Source organism: Calonectris borealis, chromosome 1, assembly GCF_964195595.1.
Source record: "Calonectris borealis chromosome 1, bCalBor7.hap1.2, whole genome shotgun sequence".
In the NCBI taxonomy this organism is placed as follows: Eukaryota; Metazoa; Chordata; class Aves; order Procellariiformes; family Procellariidae; genus Calonectris; species Calonectris borealis.
This window is the reverse complement of record NC_134312.1, coordinates 209142025-209165208: the sequence shown is the minus strand read 5'-3', so window position 1 is coordinate 209165208 and position 23184 is coordinate 209142025. Positions and strand designations below refer to the sequence as shown.

The 23184-nt window shown below is 38.0% G+C and overlaps 1 protein-coding gene across 1 annotated transcript in view; it reads right to left on the bottom strand.

Annotated features, from left to right (window-relative positions):
* The window catches only part of SLC36A4 (solute carrier family 36 member 4), a 102883-nt gene that overhangs the window by 68160 nt on the left and 11539 nt on the right, over positions 1-23184 (bottom strand). The window contains 7 exon segments of the mRNA XM_075140135.1: positions 2769-2867; positions 4781-5008; positions 16296-16380; positions 18011-18106; positions 19923-20011; positions 20890-20980; positions 21747-21870. Of these exon segments, the coding sequence (XP_074996236.1) occupies positions 2769-2867; positions 4781-5008; positions 16296-16380; positions 18011-18106; positions 19923-20011; positions 20890-20980; positions 21747-21870 (812 nt within the window).

Here is a 23184-nt window from a genome sequence, read left to right as displayed (position 1 = left end):
CTTCGAGTGCCTGTAGTCAGAGAGAGTAGACTAAGGAGCCAATCTAATTCAATGGTGTGGTTTCTTTTCCTTATCAGAACTCTTCAACCACATGGATATAAGAACAACAGTAATTAAGACACAGAGTAACAGGTTATCACAAATCAGTGACTGTGAATATTCTTAATCCATTGTAACGCGAATTGAAATGCACTACATTAGCTTACACCTCAATGGAAGAATTTTAAACGTGTTTCACTTCACATTTGCAAGAGGTCACAAGCACACAGATATATCACAGTTCAGTATATGATGGTAACTTACTGAGCTGTAATAACTAGTTATCAATTAAATCAATCGCCAAGAATTGTATGAAATATTAACTGTTTAAAGTGGAAACGTGTGTCTCACTTTGCTTCGCTCATCTTATTTATTTCATGCTTAAACAACTTTATTTAGTACTGATTATTCAAATCCATAAAATAATTTGTTTCTTCAAACCTTCTCTATGATGCATGCAACTACAGCAATACAAATGCACAGCAAACATTATGCAGGTTCAAAATATCCCTGAGAGGCACAGACATATTAATATCATTCTACATATAAGGAAGAAACATTAAGCTCTAGATTTTCACTTTTGCTATAATTTTAACTTGTAAAGGTAGCCACATTATTTTAATGGTCTTCTATAATGTACACACACACATGAAGTATATCAAAGCATAATGAACATAAACATTTAATTAGTTTGTAAACACCAGTAACAAAGTGGAAAAAACTAAAACGCACTCTTCATTTGCTTTGAAGAGTAAGTTAATTATGATCAAGTAAGAAATTGAGACAGCCTATACAGAAATATACGCAACAACCGTATAATGTTAATATCTAATAATATCAAGCAATATTTTTATGTTTTAAAGGTACAATTCAAATGAACCCTACATTATATGGTCTTGAATAAAAGAAGAAAAAAAGTTTGGAGTTCTTAAAGATGTCATTAGTAACAACCAGGGATTCAATCAAGCACAACGCTCTGGGCAGTTCTTTAAAGGTTTACATTGGAAGTCAGTGTTACTACTGCTGATGTAAATTTAAGAAGCTGTCTAATGTGGGATCTAATGTGCCAGAAAATAATCACCATAAATCAATTCCCTACCTATAATTCAATAAACTACCCTAGCAAATGGTAAGCCTTCCACACTTTCCTGAGGTTCACAGGACTCTTGCTTGGGATTTCCTGGCTACAAATACATACCCACATGCTATGTAGTACATGAGCAACAAATCTAATACAACTGGAGTATGTATCACGCATGACTTGCATTTACACGCATGCAGTAAGTGCAGTCTGTCCCAGACAGACTATACAATTTAAGAGCAAGAAGCTTAGTATAGCCCAATTTATCAGAATCACTGAGCATGGTTTTTTTGCCCAAGACCTGCAGGCATCAAACAATCCCAGACAAACGGCTGATTTCCTATGACAGAACTTCCAGGTGACAAAAGGAAAGATGTCCAGATATACTCAGATATATGGCAGCTAAACCTCTGCATCAGTTAATTCAAAGTTTGAGAAACAGTCAAGAACAGTTTGAGAAATGGAGACTCACAGTCACTAGATCCACATATACCGTGTGTGAAAACACACTTTTGTAACATAACAGGAGTTAACAAGTTTTTCCTATTCAGCTCTTCTGGCAGTGATAATAACAGTAGCAGGGTAAAATATTCTGGTTTAATGCAGTGCTGACAGTTCCAGAAAAGAAAAGATATTTCAAAACTCTCCTGTGTTATGTCAATGACAATCATTTCAGATTAATTGCATGCTGGTTTGAGGTTGGTTTGGTTGGGGTTTTGGAGGGTGGGGGTGTTGTTTGTTTTTTAGTTTTAAGCATATAGTAACACTTGCTGAAGTATGTAATTGTATCAGTAACAAATAAAGTGTATATAGTAATTTCCTAACAGTTTAAAGAGATCATGACTTACCATTCCCAGAAGCCTGTTCGGCTGCTTTTTAAAATATGTTATGTGGCACAAAAGGGCTAACTATCTTGCAAACTTTGCTAGCGTGAGATGCAATCAGAAAGCCCTGAGAATCAGTAATAAGTGAATAAGAGATTTTAAAAGATCCACTTTTAAAAACCAAATTTTCGGAGTGATAAATCTATTTAATTGACATCTTTCAGGAAACAATGAGGAACTGAGGTTCATGGTCAGAAGGCCATGAATCAAAAAAATACTCTGAAATTTCTATCCTTTTTCTTATCACTTCCATCTCTGTCAAGTCACAACTACAGACAAGTTTGAAGCAGGAATAATAACACATTTATAATAAATCACTCTGTGATCCCAAAGGAAAGGAAGGATGCTGAATATATTTCTATTTTTACATCCTCATCACCTAAAACTGAGCTGCTAAATCATTATAATTATAGTACCATCATATTATTAGCTACGTATTATATTATTACATAGCATATTATGATACTAGTTGTTATTACAGTATTGTCTCAATCTATCTGGAACTAAAGACATTCTTGTAATTTGGGAAGGTGCCAAGTGTCCAAGTAGCAATTGGTATTCACCAAACTCCCCTTTGATGGGGAGTGTTGTGTTGTGCCCTCAATTTTTGCCTTATTTGACAAGATAAATTAATCCTTTTCATACCAACATGGGAGATTAGTGCTTCAACAAAAACAACTAAATAACAACAGGAGGAAAACTGCCTGTATCCTATCATCTAGCAGAGATTTGTGTATTTTGAAGAGTCAGTAAAAAGCACTTACCACACCAATTCCTTCAAAAGCAAATATTGCTGTCCCAAAAAACAGTGGGTATTTCTTCCAGCCAACCATAGGAGGCAGTTTTCGAGGATCTACCATATCCTGAAGAAAACAAAGCAAAACCGTGCTATGTAAAGCACTTTAGCTGTTCCTACAGTTTTGATTGATATGTTATGCTATAGGAAAGAAAATTAGTACATGTTGACAGTGGTGTATACATTGCTATTTACAATCCCTGGTTTTCCTCCCAAACTTAGTCCTTTATATACATTCATAGTCACCTTCCCACCCACACACAGACACTTGCAGATACATTTATTCTAGGTTCATATTACTGACACTAGAAATTTTCACATTTAAAGTATCACGCTGGTGTATATGAGTGAGCATCAATTAAAACAAAAGGGAAAGCTCACACCTCAAGCTTAATCTTCTGCAAACTTATGCTATTCTCAGAGTATTGCATTTTCTAATCTGCTTTCACACTGCATAGATACTCTTCATAACCATAAGGGACAGTAAAAGAAAATCTTTTTAATACAAGCTGAGTTCCTGCAGAACAATTAATTACTCTTTACCTCCTCCAATCTCTTCTATGTAACTTCTCCTGCCTCTCCCAGCCAATACCTCTCGTGGGCTTTTCTGCCTTCCTCCCCATCCTCCGCTTCCCACTCGTTTCATACACTCATGTGAAAGCTTTCTCAAATAATAGTGGCACTCACCACTTACCTACATTGTGTGCGCAACAGTGTCTATCACTTATCACTTTTCAAAAATCATAAGAAAGAAAAATGTAGAGGTTTTGAGGCATGATTTTTTTTCAGCCATTATTTTAATTTGTTCCATTATGAAATGCCTCCAAATACGAAAAACAGCAGCAACGCAGAAAAACACAGGAACTATTCAACTTCTCAGGAGATGGAAGTCTCCATAAGAATATGTATTCTTAAAGGGTAAGTCTTAACTTTCTCCTGATTGTACTAGAGAAATACTAGAAATAAACGTTGCTGTTGAAACTGTTCTGCTGCTGCAACAAAACCATTGATAGATTAAAACCTTGCAAGTTCTGAGCGCAACCCCTAAAAATTCACATATTCTTCCACTCAAGGACTTCAAGTCATTACAATACATATTTTTATTATCTTAAGTGCAGCAATATTATCCTTTCTTTCAAAAGTACCGTAAAACTCCATGTTTAAAGTATGTCTCAAGTAATAAGGCACCTCCTTAAATTAAGCACACGGCAGTGTGCTCAGGTGGCCAAGAAGGCCAACAGCATCCTGGCCTGTATCAGAAATAGTGTGGCCAGCAGGAGCAGGGAGGTGATCGTGCCCCTGTACTGGGCACTGGTGAGGCCGCACCTCGAATCCTGTGTTCAGTTTTGGGCCCCTCACTACAAGAAGGACATGGAGGTGCTGGAGCGTGTCCAGAGGAGGGCAACGAAGCTGGTGAAGGGCCTGGAGCACAAGTCTGATGAGGAGCAGCTGAGGGAACTGGGGTTGTTTAGCCTGGAGAAAAGGAAGCTCAGGGGAGACCTCATCGCGCTCTACAACTACCTGAAAGGAGGTTGTAGCGAGGTGGGTGTTGGTCTCTTCTGCCAAGTAACAAGCGATAGGACGAGAGGAAATGGCCTCAAGTTGCGCCAGGGGAGGTTTAGATTGGACATTAGGAGAAATTTCTTTACTGAAAGAGTGATCAGGCCTTGGAACAGGCTGCCCAGGGAAGTGGTGGAGTCCCCATCCCTGGAAGTATTTAAAAGACGTGTAGATGAGGCCCTTAGGGACATGGTGTAGTGGGCATGGTGTGTTGGGTTGACAGTTGGACACGATGATCTTAGAGGTCTTTTCCAACCTGTATGATTCTATGATTCTAAGATGCCTCAATTAAATATAAGACAATTCTGCCTTTCAGAAATTGTCAGTCAGCATATATCTATCAGAGACCAACTGCCACATGCAACAAATACAACTTGCCACACTGAAAAAAAAAAAGATAATAAATTTTTTTATACTCACCCTAACAATATACTGGTAAATGATCACCAGGCTGACAGCCATGGACAGATTGGCAAGCAATGAAAGCGAGGACAGGCTCTTAAGGTCACGAATAAAGACCAGGAGAATCATGAATGGCAGAAAACACAGCATGTATATTCGTAAATCAGTACTCCTTTTCTCAGAAGAACTGCTGGTGGCACTGACATTTATGGGAGGAGTCTTGTTTTCCAAGAATCCTTCATGGACCTGTAGGAAAAAACCACAAAACGTATTGAACAATGGTAACACTGAGTCTCTGTGTATGGTCACATAGCTGTTTTTCTATAGGGGAATTTGACCCTCTGCTTTACCTACTGAGTCTCAGGCATTTCAGGGCCCCTGTACTCTCAGTGCAGAGGGGAAGACAAGGCACTTTTAGCAAGTGTTTCATCCTTAAGACAAATGATGAAATCAGGACCTGAAAGATCTACATGAGCAGTTTAGATCAAATTCCTTTCAGAAAGAGAGAGATTGGTAAAATGAATGCAAGCAAGATGGATCTAGGCCTAAATATTAGAGTTTGAATTTTCCTACGGAGAGTAAGGGGGTTAGATGACTAACTGCTATTGTACCCGAGTTCAGTGCCTAATAACCTTATGACTTTGTCATGCACATCATTGCAGCACACATACAAAATAATGCTAGAATATGAACCTGCCTGTCTTTCTTTTAATTCAAATTATTTTATTTTTCACTCTTCACTCTTATTAACCACCGTTAACTCAATTTTAAAAACCATGAGCTCCGATAGAGTTGAGTCCTGTATCCATTAAATTGATATAAATTAATGCCTATAAATAAAGAGTAGTGCACAATGTGGAAGTGTATTAGGTTTTTTGTATATAACATTACAATAGTTGCCTATGGTGGAATTCAGAAGACCGAGTTTGGCACTATTCACAACTCATTGCTTCTTTTGGAAAAATGTTAATGTGGCCGTAACTGCCAAAATTTGTTTTGTGGAAATATTCTGTGCTATGTGCACACCACGATCAAAACGTCAAGCGCTGGTGGTAATTTTGCAGCAAGCAGAATAATAACAGTTCAAATCCATTTGGTTTAAATCTTATCATGCCTTTTCCCTAGGAGTGTATCCTTTCCTTTTCCCTTCCATTGCATTTGCCATCTCACAAATCCACACATGACTGTGCTTAATGTGTTCATGCTGCAGAAAGCCTCTGGCTTGATGACTACAAAAAGATAACTATACAGTGAAAAAAAAAAAATAGTTCCTTATAGCACAAAGAGACTTAAACAAAAATGGGAAATCAATATATAACAAAACAACCAAAGACAATACTCTGACTCCTAAGTACCGTCAGAGAACCAATTACTATAGCCACAGTCTTAAAACTTGATATAGAATTGAACTCAGAGGAAGACCGAAAAACACTACAATCCCAGGAAGTGTAAAAGTGTAGCAATGCTCAAATATTATTATCCTTATCACATAGTTCACAGGCACGGTCCCAAGACTGATTAATTTATGAGCAATTCTTTCAACACGGTTTGTTCTTTAAAATGTCAGTTATTATCTGTGCAAGTGAAACAAGATCATTGATCCTGCCTCAAAAATCCAAACACGTTAAGCTGTTACAATAAAAGGGACAAGTATTACCATTACAATGTAAGTTTTTATGTAGCCAGGGCAGTCCTAAGCAAACACCACAATTACCAGTACTTAATGGCATCTATTTTATTTTATAGGTCACAGTAACTCAGGGCTATTAATTTTTTACTTTGAGGAAGAGGACAAAGTGGAGAAAAAAGGACAGCCTGGAGATACTGTTGGCAATCAAGGGATCATTGGGACTGTGATACTTTCATGAGGCAGAGGGAGCTGGTTGATAATGTAAAACCAAGTGTATGTAAACCAAGTCATTCAAATTGGCAAGTTTGTCAAAACTCAGACTTTACAAGTGTAGGAGAAAAAAAAGTTGCACAATTCACTTTATTTGCTTCAAACAATCCACAAACTCAGGAAGACAGAATTAACTTAAAATTCTTTCCTCTGTAACAAAAAGCTCTAGACAGATTTTTTTCATTATGAAAAGGGAAAGATAAAAGATACAATCCTGCAACCACATGTTTTCCAGAAATCTCACTTTAAATGAACACAGAGGACACCAGTCATTACGGAAACACTGATGGTTTTCGCCTTGCAAGAATCTTATGTGTCACTTACAAGACATTTAACATCTGTTAGTTTTCATTAAGATAACATTTTTAGAAAGCTACAAAGAAGAGCTAAATAGATTTAGAATTGAATTCCAGTGAATTCACGCAGCTACAGTAACTCCACTTTGCCAAGCAATATGTCAAACACTTAACCAAATTACTTCCCTAATGCCACATGAAGTAAAGCTCTCTGTAGAAGTTGCCTGCTTTCCCACCATACTTAAAATAAAATACAGAACAAGCACTTTAACAGCCTTTCACTTTAAGAAGTCTCATGTGTTTACTTGCTTGCATGCATTCGCAGGTAGCCAGAGCTGCTCTGCACACAAGGACATGTAAGAGGGTTTTCTAAGAATTACAGTGTGATTTCAGCATGTAAGTCCCATTGAAAACCTCAGCTACAATAAATATTTAACCTAGCATGCCTTCAATTTATACAAATATCTGTAGCCTGATGAGCTATTAGGAAAAAAAAAAAAACAATAAAATGTTTATTCCTTTAAAAAAAAACCCACACAAAAAAAAAACCCCACAGCAGGCAGGATACAGTTCAGGTTCTAAAATACATTTTTAAATACCACAGTATAAACTAGCTTCTACTCAAATAATTTCAAGCATTCAACCACTTCAGTTTTCTCTTAAGTCAAAGGCATTCCATTTGTACACACAAACTCCAATAAAAAGTTCCTAAAATCAGAAATATTTGATTTTTTTCTATTAACACCACCAAATTCCAACTAGATAGTAAACCAGATTTTACTGGCTAATACAGGTGGAAAATGCAATGTACAATATTCTATATAATTCTATTCAAGTTTAGGTCTACTGTGATCAGCTGCCCTGAGGATGGGCTTAAGATGAGATTACACCTCCATGCTGTGTTAGGTAAGTGTGGTCATACAAAATAGCCTTTATAATTATCTGCCTTTTACTGTCACAAAAATACTGAGGAAAGCACAGAAAAAGAACATGCTACAGCTGCGCACAAACTCTCCACAACCATCATCACAACCACCATCACAACCATCAATGAATATTGATGCAGAATTGGCAAAACACAGCCAACTAAAATTATCACACCGTGACTCCCTGACCTTAGCTTCCCACCTCCCACTTGCACATTTCAGATGTGAGTTATATTCCTACAATAAATCACAACACTGTAGTCCGCTTTACAACACTGTAAGCACGGTACCCTTCTCCCTGCACTCTTCCCTGCCCCTGCATTCACCAGAGGAAGGATTCAGAGGCCAAATGGATTCTCAAAAATGTCATGACTTGCAGGAGCCTGCATCAGATCCTGTTCCTTGAAATACAGTTTAAGGAAAGAAGCCAGGGCACCAAAGACATTCTAGCTGGGAGGAAAAAAAAAGAAAAAAGATGAAATTCTGAACCTGCTCAGCACAGATTAATATTTTGAGTAAACCAGATTTGCAATCATAGCTGTCTTAGTCCCAGCTATGAAAAGCACCTACTTCTTGTATCTTTTTAATCCAAAAGCTGCAATTCTAGGTGTGGAATAAATGCCAGCTCCACAAATTTCACAAAGTCTTCCTTCTGCCCCTTCCTCTCTTCCATACCATCTCTCATTTGAGTCACTTTGCCTTGTCAAGTCTCCTATCTACTACACAAAACATTGTATTCTCAACAGTCTTCTCCATTACCTCATCCAAAAATGGAGCTTTGCATTCACTGAATCATAGAACAATTTAGGTTAGATGTGACCTCAGGAGGTCTACAGTCCAACCACTTGCTCACAGCTCTATCAGCTTTGGGGTCAAACCAGATTGTTCCTCTCCCCATTCTCCAGCTGGGTCTTGAAAACTTCTAAGGATGGAGACTGCACAACCTCTCTGGGCAACTGGTTCCAGTGCTTGACTGTCTTAAAGTTTTTCTTTGCCTCAGGTCAGAAACTCCTGTGTTATTTTATGACCACTTTCTCTTGTCCTCCCACTTGCCCTCAGCAAAAAGCTTGGTTCCATTTTCTAGACAACCTCTTTGCAGTCCTGGGAGGCTGCTGTTAGGTCCTCCAAAAGCCAGTTCTTCTCCAAGCTGAACAAGCCCTGTTTCCCCAGCCCTCTCAGGGCAAGTGCTCCAGCCCTGATCATTTCAGCAGCCCTCCCTGAACTCACTCCAGTTTGTCAATGACTTTCTGGTATTGGGGATATCCAAAACTTGACAGAATATTCTAGATGCGGTCTAACAAATGTAAAGTAAAGGATAATAATCACTTCCCTCAATCTACCAGCAATTCTCCTGTTCATACAATGCAGGATGCTGTTGGTTTCCTTTGCCGTCAGGGCACACTGCTGGCTCATGAACATGACCACTTCCCTCTGAGCCTGACCATACAACCAGCTTTTTTTTTCCCCAGCTAGTTGTCCATCCATCCATAACAGCCTTACTTGGATACAAGGATATTGCCAGAGACAGCATGAAAAACCTTGCTAAAGTCAAGGTGACATCTAGCGCTTTCTCATTATGTACAAATTCAGACTTTTTTTCTCACAGAAGGCAATCAAGTTGGTCAGTCCCTCGGTAAATCCATGCTGACCGGTTCCAGTCACCTTATTCTCCCCCACGTGCCCAGAAACGTGCTCCAAGAAGACTCAACTCAAGATTTTCAAAGGGATTGAAGAGAGGCTGACTCGCTTGAAATTCTCCAAATTATTCTTTTGGCCTTTTATGAAGGTAAGTACAACATTTGCCTCTCCTCGGTTCTCAGGGACCTCCCCCACTTTGTATGGTCTTTCAAAGACTTCAGGTTTCTCCCAGCACTCTTGGATACAGCCCATCTGGTCCCAGACTCCCTCCTCTTCTCTTTGTCTTCAGTGATACTGCTTTAACCAGACTTGAACGATATAAAGCAGGGTAATTCCTTACTCTCTTCCCATCTTTGTTCTGTGTGATCACAGCTGTCATTGTATAAAGGTATTTTGTAACTCTACTCAGAAAATGGAACAAACCTTATTTATTTGTGATAGCCTTCACCCTAGTCAGATTTGACCAACCCTAAAGGATTATTCTGCTATAAGTCTTCAGATAAATAAAAAAAGAAAATCAGAGCCCTACCTGAAACAGACCTATTTCCCGAAGCCTATCCTATGGAAGATTACGGCTTTGTATAGAGAAAAAACACGTGAAATGGTTAGTTAAGTTCCACTTATCCCCTAATAACTGTTGAAAGTTACAGCACAAACTTATCCCAAGCAGAGTATTTTAGAGATCGGCTTGCCATCGGATGAAGAGGTTCCTGTGAACTGTAACACTGCTAAAGACAGCGGTATTGTCGGGGTGAGGAGGAGGTTTTTGAAATTTATTCTCCACTAGCTATTACTTGCATGCAGCAAAATGTGAAGCCCAAGACTTCAAAATTAATATTTCAATTTAATAAAAAAAAAGAAACTTTTGCAAGTTTCAGTTCAACTGTTGACTGTCAAGCTGTTTTCATTATGTCCATTATACACAGGTTTTAGCATTACTAAAATACCTTGGGGGTGAATTTTACATACACGTACATGCATATGTACATACCACATAACTGATATTATGGACACAGTTATACCAATATAAAAGCACAGGAGGACAGTTTATTCCCTTTTGTGGATATACATACCTTTAAATCAACTTCACGTCAATAAAGCAGCTTTAACAACATCAGCCAGGGCAGTACCGCTTACAGGTTTAGGCAAGGCCACAGGAAATATCCATACCGCAGAAGTGGATTTTGAGACATGACAGAACAGTGATTCTGTACAGTGACTCAAAAGAGGAACACCAGATAAGATCCAGCAAAGGTTAATCTTGTAGGAGAGCTAAACAACCAGGCAAGAGTGACTGATGGGTGGAAGAAAGCTGAGTCGGAAAGTAAATTGCAAAAATCATAAAAAGGATCACTGTTCTCCCTCAGCAATTGGCTGTGGGAGACTTGACAGTAAAGAGCAGCAGAGGAAAACTCTAATGAAGATGAGATTACACTGATTTGTTCAGATGCAGGCTAACATTACCTTAACTTTGAAAGTGTTTTACTAGATTTTTAAAAAAAATTGATCAGATAACACTTAAAACTGGTATAACAAGTAACAAAATACAAAGCAGCAGGAGGACTTTGTTGTTGTTGTTAAACTCTCTCATATGCTGTTTAGCTCAGTGCAAGTTTACTGCTGATTGTATTAGGACAGACTATGACTCACTATCTGTCTAACCTAGTCTCCTAAATATTAGAATTAATATAATCTCAGATTCCTATTCTGGACAATAATCACTTTCAATCTCCTGCTGCTCTCTGCTAATGCATCACTGCATACAGCAGTCATGCTGGGCCAAGAACAGCAGACATTATATCTAACTGTCTTTTTCCTAAACAAAGCAACATAATCTGAAATATCACTGGAGTATCAGCCAACTTAGACAGATCTTTTCACTTATCCAACCAATGGATCTGTTCTTGAAAAAGGCATACACACATACATATATTCTTTTGTATATGTCACAGAGCCCAGTGAATATTGTTCAACTTCCAATCTGAACATGCATTATCTGCATTTTGTTCTGTGCTTATCATGACTGTACCTGGGAGTTCCACAAACATTTCCCTAAACCACATGGGGAAATATCATTATGGTTACAGAAAGGTAGTACACAGCCACTGAAGTCACTAGGCATAGTGACTACAAAGGTTAGTGATGTCCTCAGTCACAAGGTGACTTCATCAGAAGCCACTTTAGTTATTCAAGCATTAACTTACATGACGGTGTGATGTCTGAAACAGCTTTCTTTACAGGAGTTCTTCACCTAACGTCTCATTTACATAACCCAAGCACAGCATCCACCAACTTCAGCTGTATCGAGGAAGATCAAACACTTGTGCAAATTTGGTTATCAGATTCCATATGCCAGGCGCTCAGAAAATGACTAATGCACAACTAGTGACTGTGGAAAATACAGTTCAGCTGATGAACATACTTTTTATAAGAATTATCTCAGAAGCAAGAAATAATTCTGCTTCCTTAGCCTCTTCAACGGAGACCACTATTTCCTTGCTAGTATCCCAAAACCTGCTCTTTCTGTCATGCAGTCTACAGATTTTTCAACATCTAGTGGGATCAAAACAGTAGTCTTTGAACCCCTTGGTTCCTCCTAATTCCTTCCTTATTCAGCTCAGAGCAACAGCCAGTAAACACACAAGGCCAGATCGGGCACAAAACCAGTATGTTATCAGGCAGATAAAGACTATATTGTAATCCTGTAATTTGGCATGAACAGGTCAAAGAAATGTTTCGCACTTCATTTAGTTCTGGTATTTCATTATTACTCAGTACTCAACTTTGCAACATTTTTAACACTTCTAGTGTTATGTCTAAGTACAAATTCCTAAGTTTGGGGAGTTTTTTCCTTTTTCTGAAAACTGGAAAAAAAAATTCAAAATTCCATTATGTAGCATCCCACTGACAGGTCATCTTCAAAGTGCTAAAGATCTAATAAAGTGCTCCTACACAGCAAGAATGTGTTTTCATTTTTTACTTTATCAGCAAACAATAAGAAAAGGACACTTTTCCAGAGAACTCAGCAAACATTCACAAGCAAGTTGATAAATGCCAAGACTCTTGACTTATGGTCTTCTGTTGCTCAAGCAGAAAAAGCAAAGTAACTATGGCGTGAAAGAGGACCGTGCTCTTTTGGGCACAGATTCTCTTTTCTGTCCCAGTGTGTTCCTGCTCCAGTCTTGCTGCAGTCAACCTCCAGCTGTTTGTTCCAATTTTACCATTCCTCTCCAATTCCAGACACCTTCACACATAAGCCTCTTATTTGCATGCTGCCAGGCTTAACCAGAACTCTTGCCACCAACCTGAGTTTCTTTGGTGCCCCAGGAAGATATTCCTTAGGAAAAGCTTCATTTGAAATTTGAAGTAACTGGAAATAGGGTCTTGTAGCACAAATTGTCTGGAAAACACTAATGTAATGCAGTCAACATTGTTTTAATCCCACAGACACTAATCAGAAAAAATTTAGCACCAGAAGCTATACTGCATATCCACTAGTGAGAAGGGTATATCAAACATTTCACAGAATTCAAAAGATGAAATAAATATTTAGACTCACATGCACCATTATGTGTCTAAATATTCACCTCAAAGTAATCTGGACTGATGAATATTCCATTCATGTGCCAGAATCATTTTAAAATGCTTTGTCACATCTTTATTCTCTGAAACAGTAAATAAAGTGAAGGAAGAGACTACTAAATTTGGTGTGGTACAAGTTTTAACTAAGTATCAAAGAAAAGTTCTCTGTGGAAGTTCCCACTGGTTCCAGTAGGCTTAATTTGCACACACGGACATGCAAACATCATCAGAAGAGTAGGGAGCATAATGCAGAAGTATTGGTCATGCAGTGGCATTAGTAACATTATGACTATGTTTTTCCTTTATCTTAGTTCCCCACCCCCCGCATTTCCTCTATTCATCTGCCTCATGCTTCCACTACGCATAATTAGATTTAAAGCAGTAACAATTTGTGTTCTTTGGTGCCCTCTACGGGACAGATTTCTGCAACATAAAGTTGCCAGGAAGAAACCACAGTCTTCTCCCACCCAGAGGAAAGAGTACAGGGCAATCTGAATCAAATACACTTGGAAGTGGGACTTTTGAATTGCTGACAACTTTAATTCACTCACAGGGTACATGTCATGGGTCTCGGCAGCCACCGCTTTTGCAGAGGTTGCTTCTCTATAAGATCTTTCAACCTTTCTTCAAGATTCCTGAAAAGGTTTTGTTTTTTTCAAAATCTACAAAAGCCAAGGTCAGTAACTATTCAGTCTTGCCTTCTGCTTACGGTCAAAACACATATATAACAACTGGTTGATCAGATATGTATTTGATAGGAAAGGTTTCAATTCAAACTTACATTGCAAAGGATGCAATAAAAATCCCCACTTCAGAAAGCCAGCAGAAGGACATCAGATGTAAAATAGGATTTTTAGGTATTGAGATAGATTGTGACAGTGGCACTGTAGTTTTTAAGCTTGTGGGGTTTTTTTCCTCCCAAGACACAAATTATAGAGTATTCAGCTTCCAAATACACAAATTTGCCTCGTCTTGACAGGATCTTCATCCGTAGAACTTGGAATACTTTTTAAACACAATATAAATACTCATCTACAAGGGGAGGGAAAAAAACGTACTGTCTTCTGTGTACTAACAAGGGGACACTATTCTTCCTAATTAAAGTAAGTTAAGATATGCCAAGACACATTTATTCTATCTTTTGGGTAGAATAAGAATCCGCATGGATGATTAAAGCTCAGTAACCCGCCATACCTTATTCCTCACCCACTTCACTAATTACAGAAGCACACATATTTAGACACAGGCCCAGATTCATCCTCATTAGCTTTACGTCAAGTGACTCACCATAACCTCATGAGCAGAAAACACAGCAGAGTACATTGGCAGAGTCCTGGCATCTTAATAAGCCCATGGAGGAGAGAGCACCACAAGCTCAAAGTGCCTGTGGCTCCTGCCTGCGCAGCCAACCTGTGCTGGCCGACCTCCCATGCACTACCTGCTCAGACAGACAAACTGCTGACTGCAACTGCCGAGTGTGCAAAGAGGAAGGACCCACAGACATCAGGGACCCTGTCAACAGAAAAATCTCCACCAATGAGAAAAAGAAGAGCTTAGAAGGACTGGAGAATGAGAGACAAAAAACATGGATGAAAGCAGAAGCAGCCGTCATGAAAGCGACAGGCATGGTTTTGTTTGGTTTTATCAGTGACGAATGGTTGTGGGGGGAGAAAAAGGACATTTTATTGAAAGGTTTGGGGGTTGTCTGCGAGGTGTATAGGTATTTGTGGTTGTGGGGGTTCACTTGCAATTTTTAATTTACTTTTTTATAAATACGGCATGACAAAATATTTGATTTTTTAGACATCCTTAAATAAATCAACTTGCATAAATGAATCAGTATTTTTCTAATAATTAATATTCAATCAATTTAAAAAACATACTGAAATGTATTTGCATATGTTTAATATTACATAGTATATTTGTAATAGTATTTACAATAAAACACATGAAATGCTACATGAGCAGTGCTAGTTACTATTTGCATTAATAACAGAGATGATGTAGTAAGCAGGGTTTAAACATCTATTCCAGATGGAAAGTGAAAGAATATTGAAGAACAGGATTAAAATTCAACCTCAAGAACTGTTAAAAAACAATCCGATAAGGAAAAATAAAGGATTCTATAGGTAAGCAGAAACCATCTGCAGAAAGAACCACCAGAAGAATTGCCTAGAATGCAGCTCTGCAGTAAAAGATCGAGAGATCACAGTGGACCAGAAGTCAATCATGAGTTAGCAGTGACATGCTCCTGCAAAAAGACCATTATACTGAAGCGTCAAGTCTGGAATATGATGTGTAAGACCTGTGAAATAACCTTTCAGCTCTACTGGTCACAAGCAAAACTTCAACTAGAGTAGCAAAACCAACTTCAGGGATAAAACTTGGAAAAAAGAGACAGGTGTGACCAACTGCAGAGCGTTCACAGAAAAGCAAGAATTATTATCAAATTCTATCATGTCTCCCCTCTATTGGATAGAGAGGAGACATGGTAACAATATTCAAAAATATAAAAAGTAGTCACAAATAGAAAATAATAAATTACTTACAGCTAGAACATGAAATAAAGGACTTACAATGCCGATAAGAAATTTTAAGCTTCTACAAAGAAGCAGCTGTCTAACAGATAAGAAAGCACTGGAACTGACTACTTAGGAGGCTGCAGAAATTTCAGTGTCAGGCATTTTTAAGAACAAAAATCAGGATTGGTTTAGATACAATGGATTCTGTGGCAGATGAGATCATTCTAGAAAATGGAAGAGACTAAACAAGAACCAAAGAAAGATTCCAGTGACATGAAAAAGGAAAAATATGCCCAGGAGGTCAGTGGAAAAAAAGGAAGTCAACAGAAGGCCTGGCAAAAAAAAAAAAAAAAAATCAGGGACAACTGGCTCCTAAACCACTTTCAGCCTTATTTTCTATCATTTCCACAATCAATTTTTAAATTCAACAAACAAATCAGAGGGCAGTGAAGCCACAAACACTTGCACGAGATCTGAATTTAGTTCACCTTGCACATTGCTCCTTTTTACCAAAAGCTCTTTTGTGGAAACCATGGTAGAACCCATTCTGTGCATCTCTCAACTTCACATTTTACAAGTAGATCTGTTGGACTTTATAAAGATAGGAAATAAAAGTGACAAAAAATGAATCTAAAACCATAACTGTTTCCATACAGTAACATTACTCACTTGTTTCACATTTTCTGCCAAGAAGACAACATAAACGCTACAAAATCCCAGCTGTGTTATCACTAGGAAAAAGTCGACAATATACCTGAGGAAGAAAAAACAAACATACGTTATACTCAGGATCCAAACAATTAACCCATTTCTACCTAATATGCAATTACTACTCCTTTTTACAGTAGTCAAAATGCTAGATTCAAATGCCACATTCATCTCATGAGCACTGCAATGCAGGCTCCTCTTATGGCAAAATAGGGTGGGTTTGTATGTGTTTGTTTTTTAAGGTAACATTGAGTAGGCATCAAAGTTTCTCAAAAAAAAAAAAAAAGAAGGTACTCACACGTTTTAAAGTGGCATAAAATGAAATTCAAAGACTTAACAATGTGGTACAAATATAAACAACAGATATATATATTCAATGCACATATGAATTCTGCTGGGGTCCGTTAGTCCCTAACACAGCAGTTTTCCACCAGGACCAGAGATTAAATGTCTTACACAGTCTAAGTTATATAAGTTTCAGCAATTCAAGATAACAAACATTTTCACATCTTATTAAGTGGGTCTATATCAAAGTATCCAAATACACATTCAGGCACTGTATCTCATTGAAAAAACACTCTAAACTATGGTTCAGATTGTTTTTGAAAAATGTTATACACAATGGTGGCCTGAAGACATGCTGTAATGAAAAGCAAAGAGTTTCTCTGCTGCTGAGGCAGCAGAGACCTGCCTCAGAGAATGGATTTGCTGCAGCGCAGTGTCTCTGGAAATCAAATTGCCATTTGTGGCTTGTAACTCTTTGGTGCATTACAGAATTGTCATTATATTTCACTACAAACCAATCTCCCCTCTAATTGAGCTCTACTCCATTCCTATGAAGTCATCACAAAACATCTTAAAAGACTAGCTCACCTTTTCCTTATTTGAAACAAAGTAATAGCCAAAACACATAATGCAAGATGCTGCATCCTTGAAAATAACAGGACCAACAAAAATTTTTCCTCAAGTGAGGAAAAAAAAACCACTTTAAATTAACGTTGAACAACATGTCTGAGTTTTTGAGTTTCACTGCTGTGTAGTCGTACCATAAACTCCATAAACAGCTATACAGCAACAAATGGCAAAGAAAAAATAATGGTCTTTTTTAAAAGAGGGATAAAGTCTTTAAGCGAGACAACAAGCTATTAATATCTGCGTGTCATTATTGCAGAATATAGTAAATATTTCTCCATTATTTGTATGTTATATTTAAACAGGAATCAAAGAATTGCTTTGCTTCCTTTCAGAATAAATATATGAAGTAATTTACATTTGCAGTACCAACCTGCTTAAAGAGTGAACTCTGATGCAGAGAAATGCATTTATGGTAAAAGAGAATGAAAATTTAAATTACTTCATTACATTAACAATACAGAATGCATTTCTGGTTATACCACATCTTTTCCTATATTACTAAACAGAATTCTTTTCTTCAGAGCTCTTGTAGACCTGAAAACTGAAATGCCTAACAGAGAGAGACACTCCCCAATCCTCTCATGTCACCACTACTAGCTGCAGGAAATAACAAATAACACTGCATAAAAATATTTCAAGCACAGAGAACACATTCTTAAAGCAGGTAACATGTTAGTAAAAAGGAAATCTCCTAGCCATTCCAAGTGTAGCTATTAATTTTTAATAACGGATTTATTAAATTAAATTCTAATGCAACTTACCGTCCCCAAGAAGCTCGTTTCCGAAGAGCAGTCAGGGGCCCCACTTCCATGGCATAACTAACTGTATCGCTATACCCCAGTGAGGATTTTTTCATCCTGAAATCAAAGAGTGAAGAAAGAACAGAGTTACTAGAAACTATGAGGGCCTAGATCCCTACCTTGAAAACTCTGGTGGCCTCACAGGGTTACAGTAAGTAATCACCTGTGGCACCATTCTGTGGCTGCTGAATTTTAGAGGTACGGTTTGGGCTTCTTTTGCCCAGGAAGGGCTATTCAGCACTTTACACGCATGTGAACCACAATGCTGCTTCCCTCTAATTCAACAGTACTACATCAGTTTCTTACAGAACAACTTTCTTGAGTAAATAATCCAAAATTAGATTCTTATAATATCAGCTCAAGAAATTGATCTCAAACCTAGAAGTCACAAAGAACTTCAACAGGACTCAACAGATTTTCCTGGACAAGCAGTAAATCACAATTGTTTCAGTGATCTTAGTTTTATGTACCACTTCAAAGGCCATTCAGAACTACAGAAACACTATAAGGAGGACATTGAGGTGCTGGAGCATGTCCAGAGAAGGGCAACGAAGCTGGTGAAGGGCCTGGAGCACAAGTCTGATGAGGAGCGGCTGAGGGAACTGGGGTTGTTTAGCCTGGAGAAGAGGAGGCTGAGGGGAGACCACATCGTGCTCTACAACTACCTGAAAGGAGGTTGTAGTGAGGTGGGTGTTGGTCTCTTCTGCCAAGTAACAAGCGATAGGACGAGAGGAAATGGCCTCAAGTTGCGCCAAGGGAGGTTTAGATTGGACATTAGGAGAAATTTCTTTACTGAAAGAGTGGTCAGGCCTTGGAACAGGCTGCCCAGGGAAGTGGTGGAGTCACCATCCCTGGAAGTATTTAAAAGACGTGTAGATGAGGCGCTTAGGGACATGGTGTAGTGGGCATGGTGTTGGGTTGACGGTTGGACACGATGATCTTAGAGGTCTTTTCCAACCTTAATGATTCTATGATTCTACAGAGGAAAAAGCAAAGAATTCAGGAATGACAGGATCCCTTCACAGTACAATATCACATTAAACTGATAAGATAGTTTTTTTAGCTACAGGGACACGAACAGTTTTGTGTTTCCATTCAGTTAAAAAACTTTATTGCACTTTTTTAAATACGAGGCCCTCCCATTGCTTCTCTTTAACACCTGACAGTAAGATAAAAATGTTTAATAAAAGTCACTATTAATCAAAATACTTTATCGGTCAAATTTGCATAACTGCTTCCCCCCCAGAACTGTACATCTCACTTAGAGGAGTATCTATATCTATTAACACTGCTCACTAGCATCATTTTAACACATTCCTTCAGCACTACATTTTTGAAGAATCAAGTTGTCACAATCCAAAGAGACAGAGCTCACATATAATCATGAAAGACATTAACAGCAATTCTTAGTTTATCTTTTATTCCTATAAAGGACTTATAAACTGGTTATTTTTAAATTGGACACTTTTCAAAGCTATGAAGATTCAGAAGCTAAGAAGAAAGCTATGAAGATAAAGAAGGACTAAAGGACTGAAGCTAAGCAATTAAAATCATAATGAGAAAGCTCTGATTACTTGCCAGCTAGGACAGGAAACAGGATACCGGGCAACACAAGTTAAATCAACTTAATTTTGTATATGAGCAGAGAAGAAATATTTTTTCAATGTATTAAAGCAGTTTTGCACAAAGCACAGTTATGATTTATAGTTGCACGATAAGAATGCGAGAGTTGTTTCTTTGAAGTACAAGATTCTGATCTGAAGAAATTGCTACAGCATCAGAACATTCTGTAGGCCAAAAATTAGAAATAGAAAAGAAGAAAGAAAAAAATAATACTCAAACTCAGCAACACAATGAGTAGTTCCACATTTACCTCTGACATAGACAGTGGCTGCAACGTACCAAGATGTGCATACAATGAACAGATATAACTCCTATGAACAGAAGGCTGATTGGTCCAATCTGGTACGAAAAAAAAAAGGGAGGACATGGGAGATAAACAGAATTTTTCATGAAAATATGCTGGGGGAAAATCTTTACATGCAAAAATTTCACATTGTAGCAAATAAATAAAGAATTAAAAATTTTATGCAACTGGATTTTTTTTCCCTCTCAGAGGAGGAATTGCTGCTGATGTTTTACAGCATTCCTTACTTTTAGTTCACTACTTAACAGAAGGCTACTCAGAGGCTATCAAGCCATAAATACCAAATGGGCATGAACAATTTCACTCCTCTAACAACTTCATTAAGATATTTGCCAAAAAATGTCAGGAGAGAAGCCTGCATATTGAACCACTTTAAAGTGGCAATGTTAATGCCAATAAAGGTTTCTTTCCTTTAAATTAAATTAAATTTACCCTGATTTAGGAAATGTGATCTTTGTTACACGGTATAAACTAGCCTGTTTCTGCAGAAACACAAGATTGATTTAACAAGCTGACACTGCATCCTAGGACATACAACCTGGCTAGAGAGAAGTCTGGACAAAGATAAGACAACCCCATAACAATTCCCATAAGACATCATAGCAGTCTTAGTGAATCAAAATCTTTCTTTTTCTGACAAAGCTTTTGTTTTCCAGAGAAAAACACTTTGGCTAAGCAAAAATACAATACATGCTATAAAGTCTTCAGAGTGAAGTAGCAACTTTAAAAAAAAAAAAAAATCTCAATCTTCAGTAATAACTTCACCAAACTAAAGAGGAAAAATAGAACACAACTCTGTTGTTGGTAGTGACAAACAAAAACTATTGAGATTTTAGTTTTCCAGGCTCAGACACATATCTGTAGATCTTTCTAAATAATTTTTCTAATCTATGAAAAATAGCTGAATTCTTACCACAATGCCAGCATTTTTTATTGCAAGTGGAAGACCAAGAAGCCCAGTTCCAATGTTTCCCTTGAGGAGGTGCGTAAGTGTTTGTATAAACCTGAGGATAAAAATAGAAAAAGTCACATTAGAAGTACACTCAGATTGGTGGGGAAAAACAAAACAAAACAAAACCCATGCTGTCTATCATTTATTAACATACAGGGATAATTTGTGAACTTCAACTACTTCAAAATAGTCCAGCACATTCAAAGAATGTTCTTATTAATCTTTAGATATGAGCTCCCTCCAATTAAACACACAACTCTGATCTTCAGTTCCTTCCTCCAGCTCGGGAAAGGTCATTTGCTGTGCAATTTTATTGTCCTTCTGCCTCAGGGTCAAAATTACCAAGTTTCATCAATGCTATTTTAGAATCAATAGCATTCAAAATGATTACCAGCTACAAATCACAGTCCTGACAGCCAAAGTGTATCAAAAGAAAAAAAAAAACACAAACCTTTACAAGATCTTCTAATTAAACTTTAACAAATAGATTATTGCCAAAGTCTTCTGAAGTTTCTTTACAAAAAAATAAAATAAATCAAAATCTTCTTTAAACAGTGCCTGCATTTTGAGTCACCCAGTAACTTTACAAATGGGCACCTTGGAATACTTTACGGCCAGTAAGTCATTAGCTTCCAAAGAACACAGAACCTAGTCAAAAGGGGCTGCCTTTTGGCAGAACTATGCAAAGTGCTAAAGTATAACAACAAAACTGTACTGTGGGTGCAAGAAAACTCCTTAGGAGTTCAGTAATGAGAACTGAACTCATGAGAAACAAGTTGGAGGTTTTTAACAAGCTGATACTTAAGAGTAATACATACGTAATGCCTTCTTCATCACCAAGCTGGTAATGCTTCTCAACTGGCAGGAAATTACTTTCGTGCTCCTCATCTGAGATGCCATCTGAATTTTGTTCATCAATTAAAGGCTTCATTACTTCCATGTCTATACAATAAACACAAAATACACATTAGAAAAACTTATAGTTTAGAAGTAAAACATGACTCAAATAATTTGCCATACCATGAGATTTACGGGTGTTACTAACTACAAATCCAATTTAGGCAGATAGATACGTATACCACAAGTTTGCACAGGAAATTCTCTCTTTATAGGTGTCATGGTTTAACCCCAGTCAGCAAGCAAGCACCACACAGCCACTCACTCACCTTCCCCCTGCCCTGGCGGGATGGGAGAGAGAATCGGAAGGGCAAAAGAAAGAAAACTCGGGGGTTGAGATAAGAACAGTTTAATGATTGAAATAAAATAAAATATTATAATAATAAAAAATTGTAATGAAAAGGAAAACAACAAAAAGAGAGAGAGAAACAAAACCCAGGAAAAACAACTGATGCAACCGCTCACCACCCACTGACAAATGCCCAGCCAGTCCCCGAGCAGCAATCGCCGTCCCCCGGCCAACTCCCGCCAGTTTATATACTGAGCACAATGTCATATGGTATGGGATATCCCTTTGGCCAGTTTGGGTCAGCTGTCATAGCTATGCTCCCTCCCAGCTTCTTGTGCACCTCCTCACTAGCAGAGCATGGGAAGCTGAAAAGTCCTTGACTTAGTATAAGCACTGCTTAGCAACAACTAAAACATCAGTATGTTATCACATTATTCTCATACTAAATCCAAAACACAGCACTATACCAGCTACGAGGAAAAAAATTACCTCTATACCAGCCGAAACTAGGACAGCATCCACCCCTTATTCTATTATCATCTACGTCATGCCCAGATCCCACACCTTCCAATACATTCCTATTAATCACCACTACTTTTCCTGTCTTTTGATATATATACACACAGATATCATTCCCTTAGCCTATGGGCCATCCCTCTAAAATGCCCGCTGAGTTCATTTAGTCCATGATTTTGGGCTCCATCTTTCATAACAGTCTTTCAGGGCAGGAGAGGTGGTGTGTGGTGTTGGATTGTTGCACACTGAAGCCAGTTCTGGTTCCATCACCCCTGCATTTTGCTCGCTTTCATCAAAGTTCATTCTTCACTAATCTGAGTGACTTTTACTGTAACACCATTGATATGGCATGTGGCAACTATAGTAGTGATGACATACAGTATTACGCAGCAACTAACATCACACAGTTCAAATCATTGGCTATTCTCACCCAAAATCAAATCCCTTTGAGGTACACGTCAGATTTCCCCATCCTCCTGCATCACCCACCAAGTGCACCCAGGTCCTTGAGCAAAAACAATCCCACGAATGGATCTTCCTTTGCCCGAGGCAGG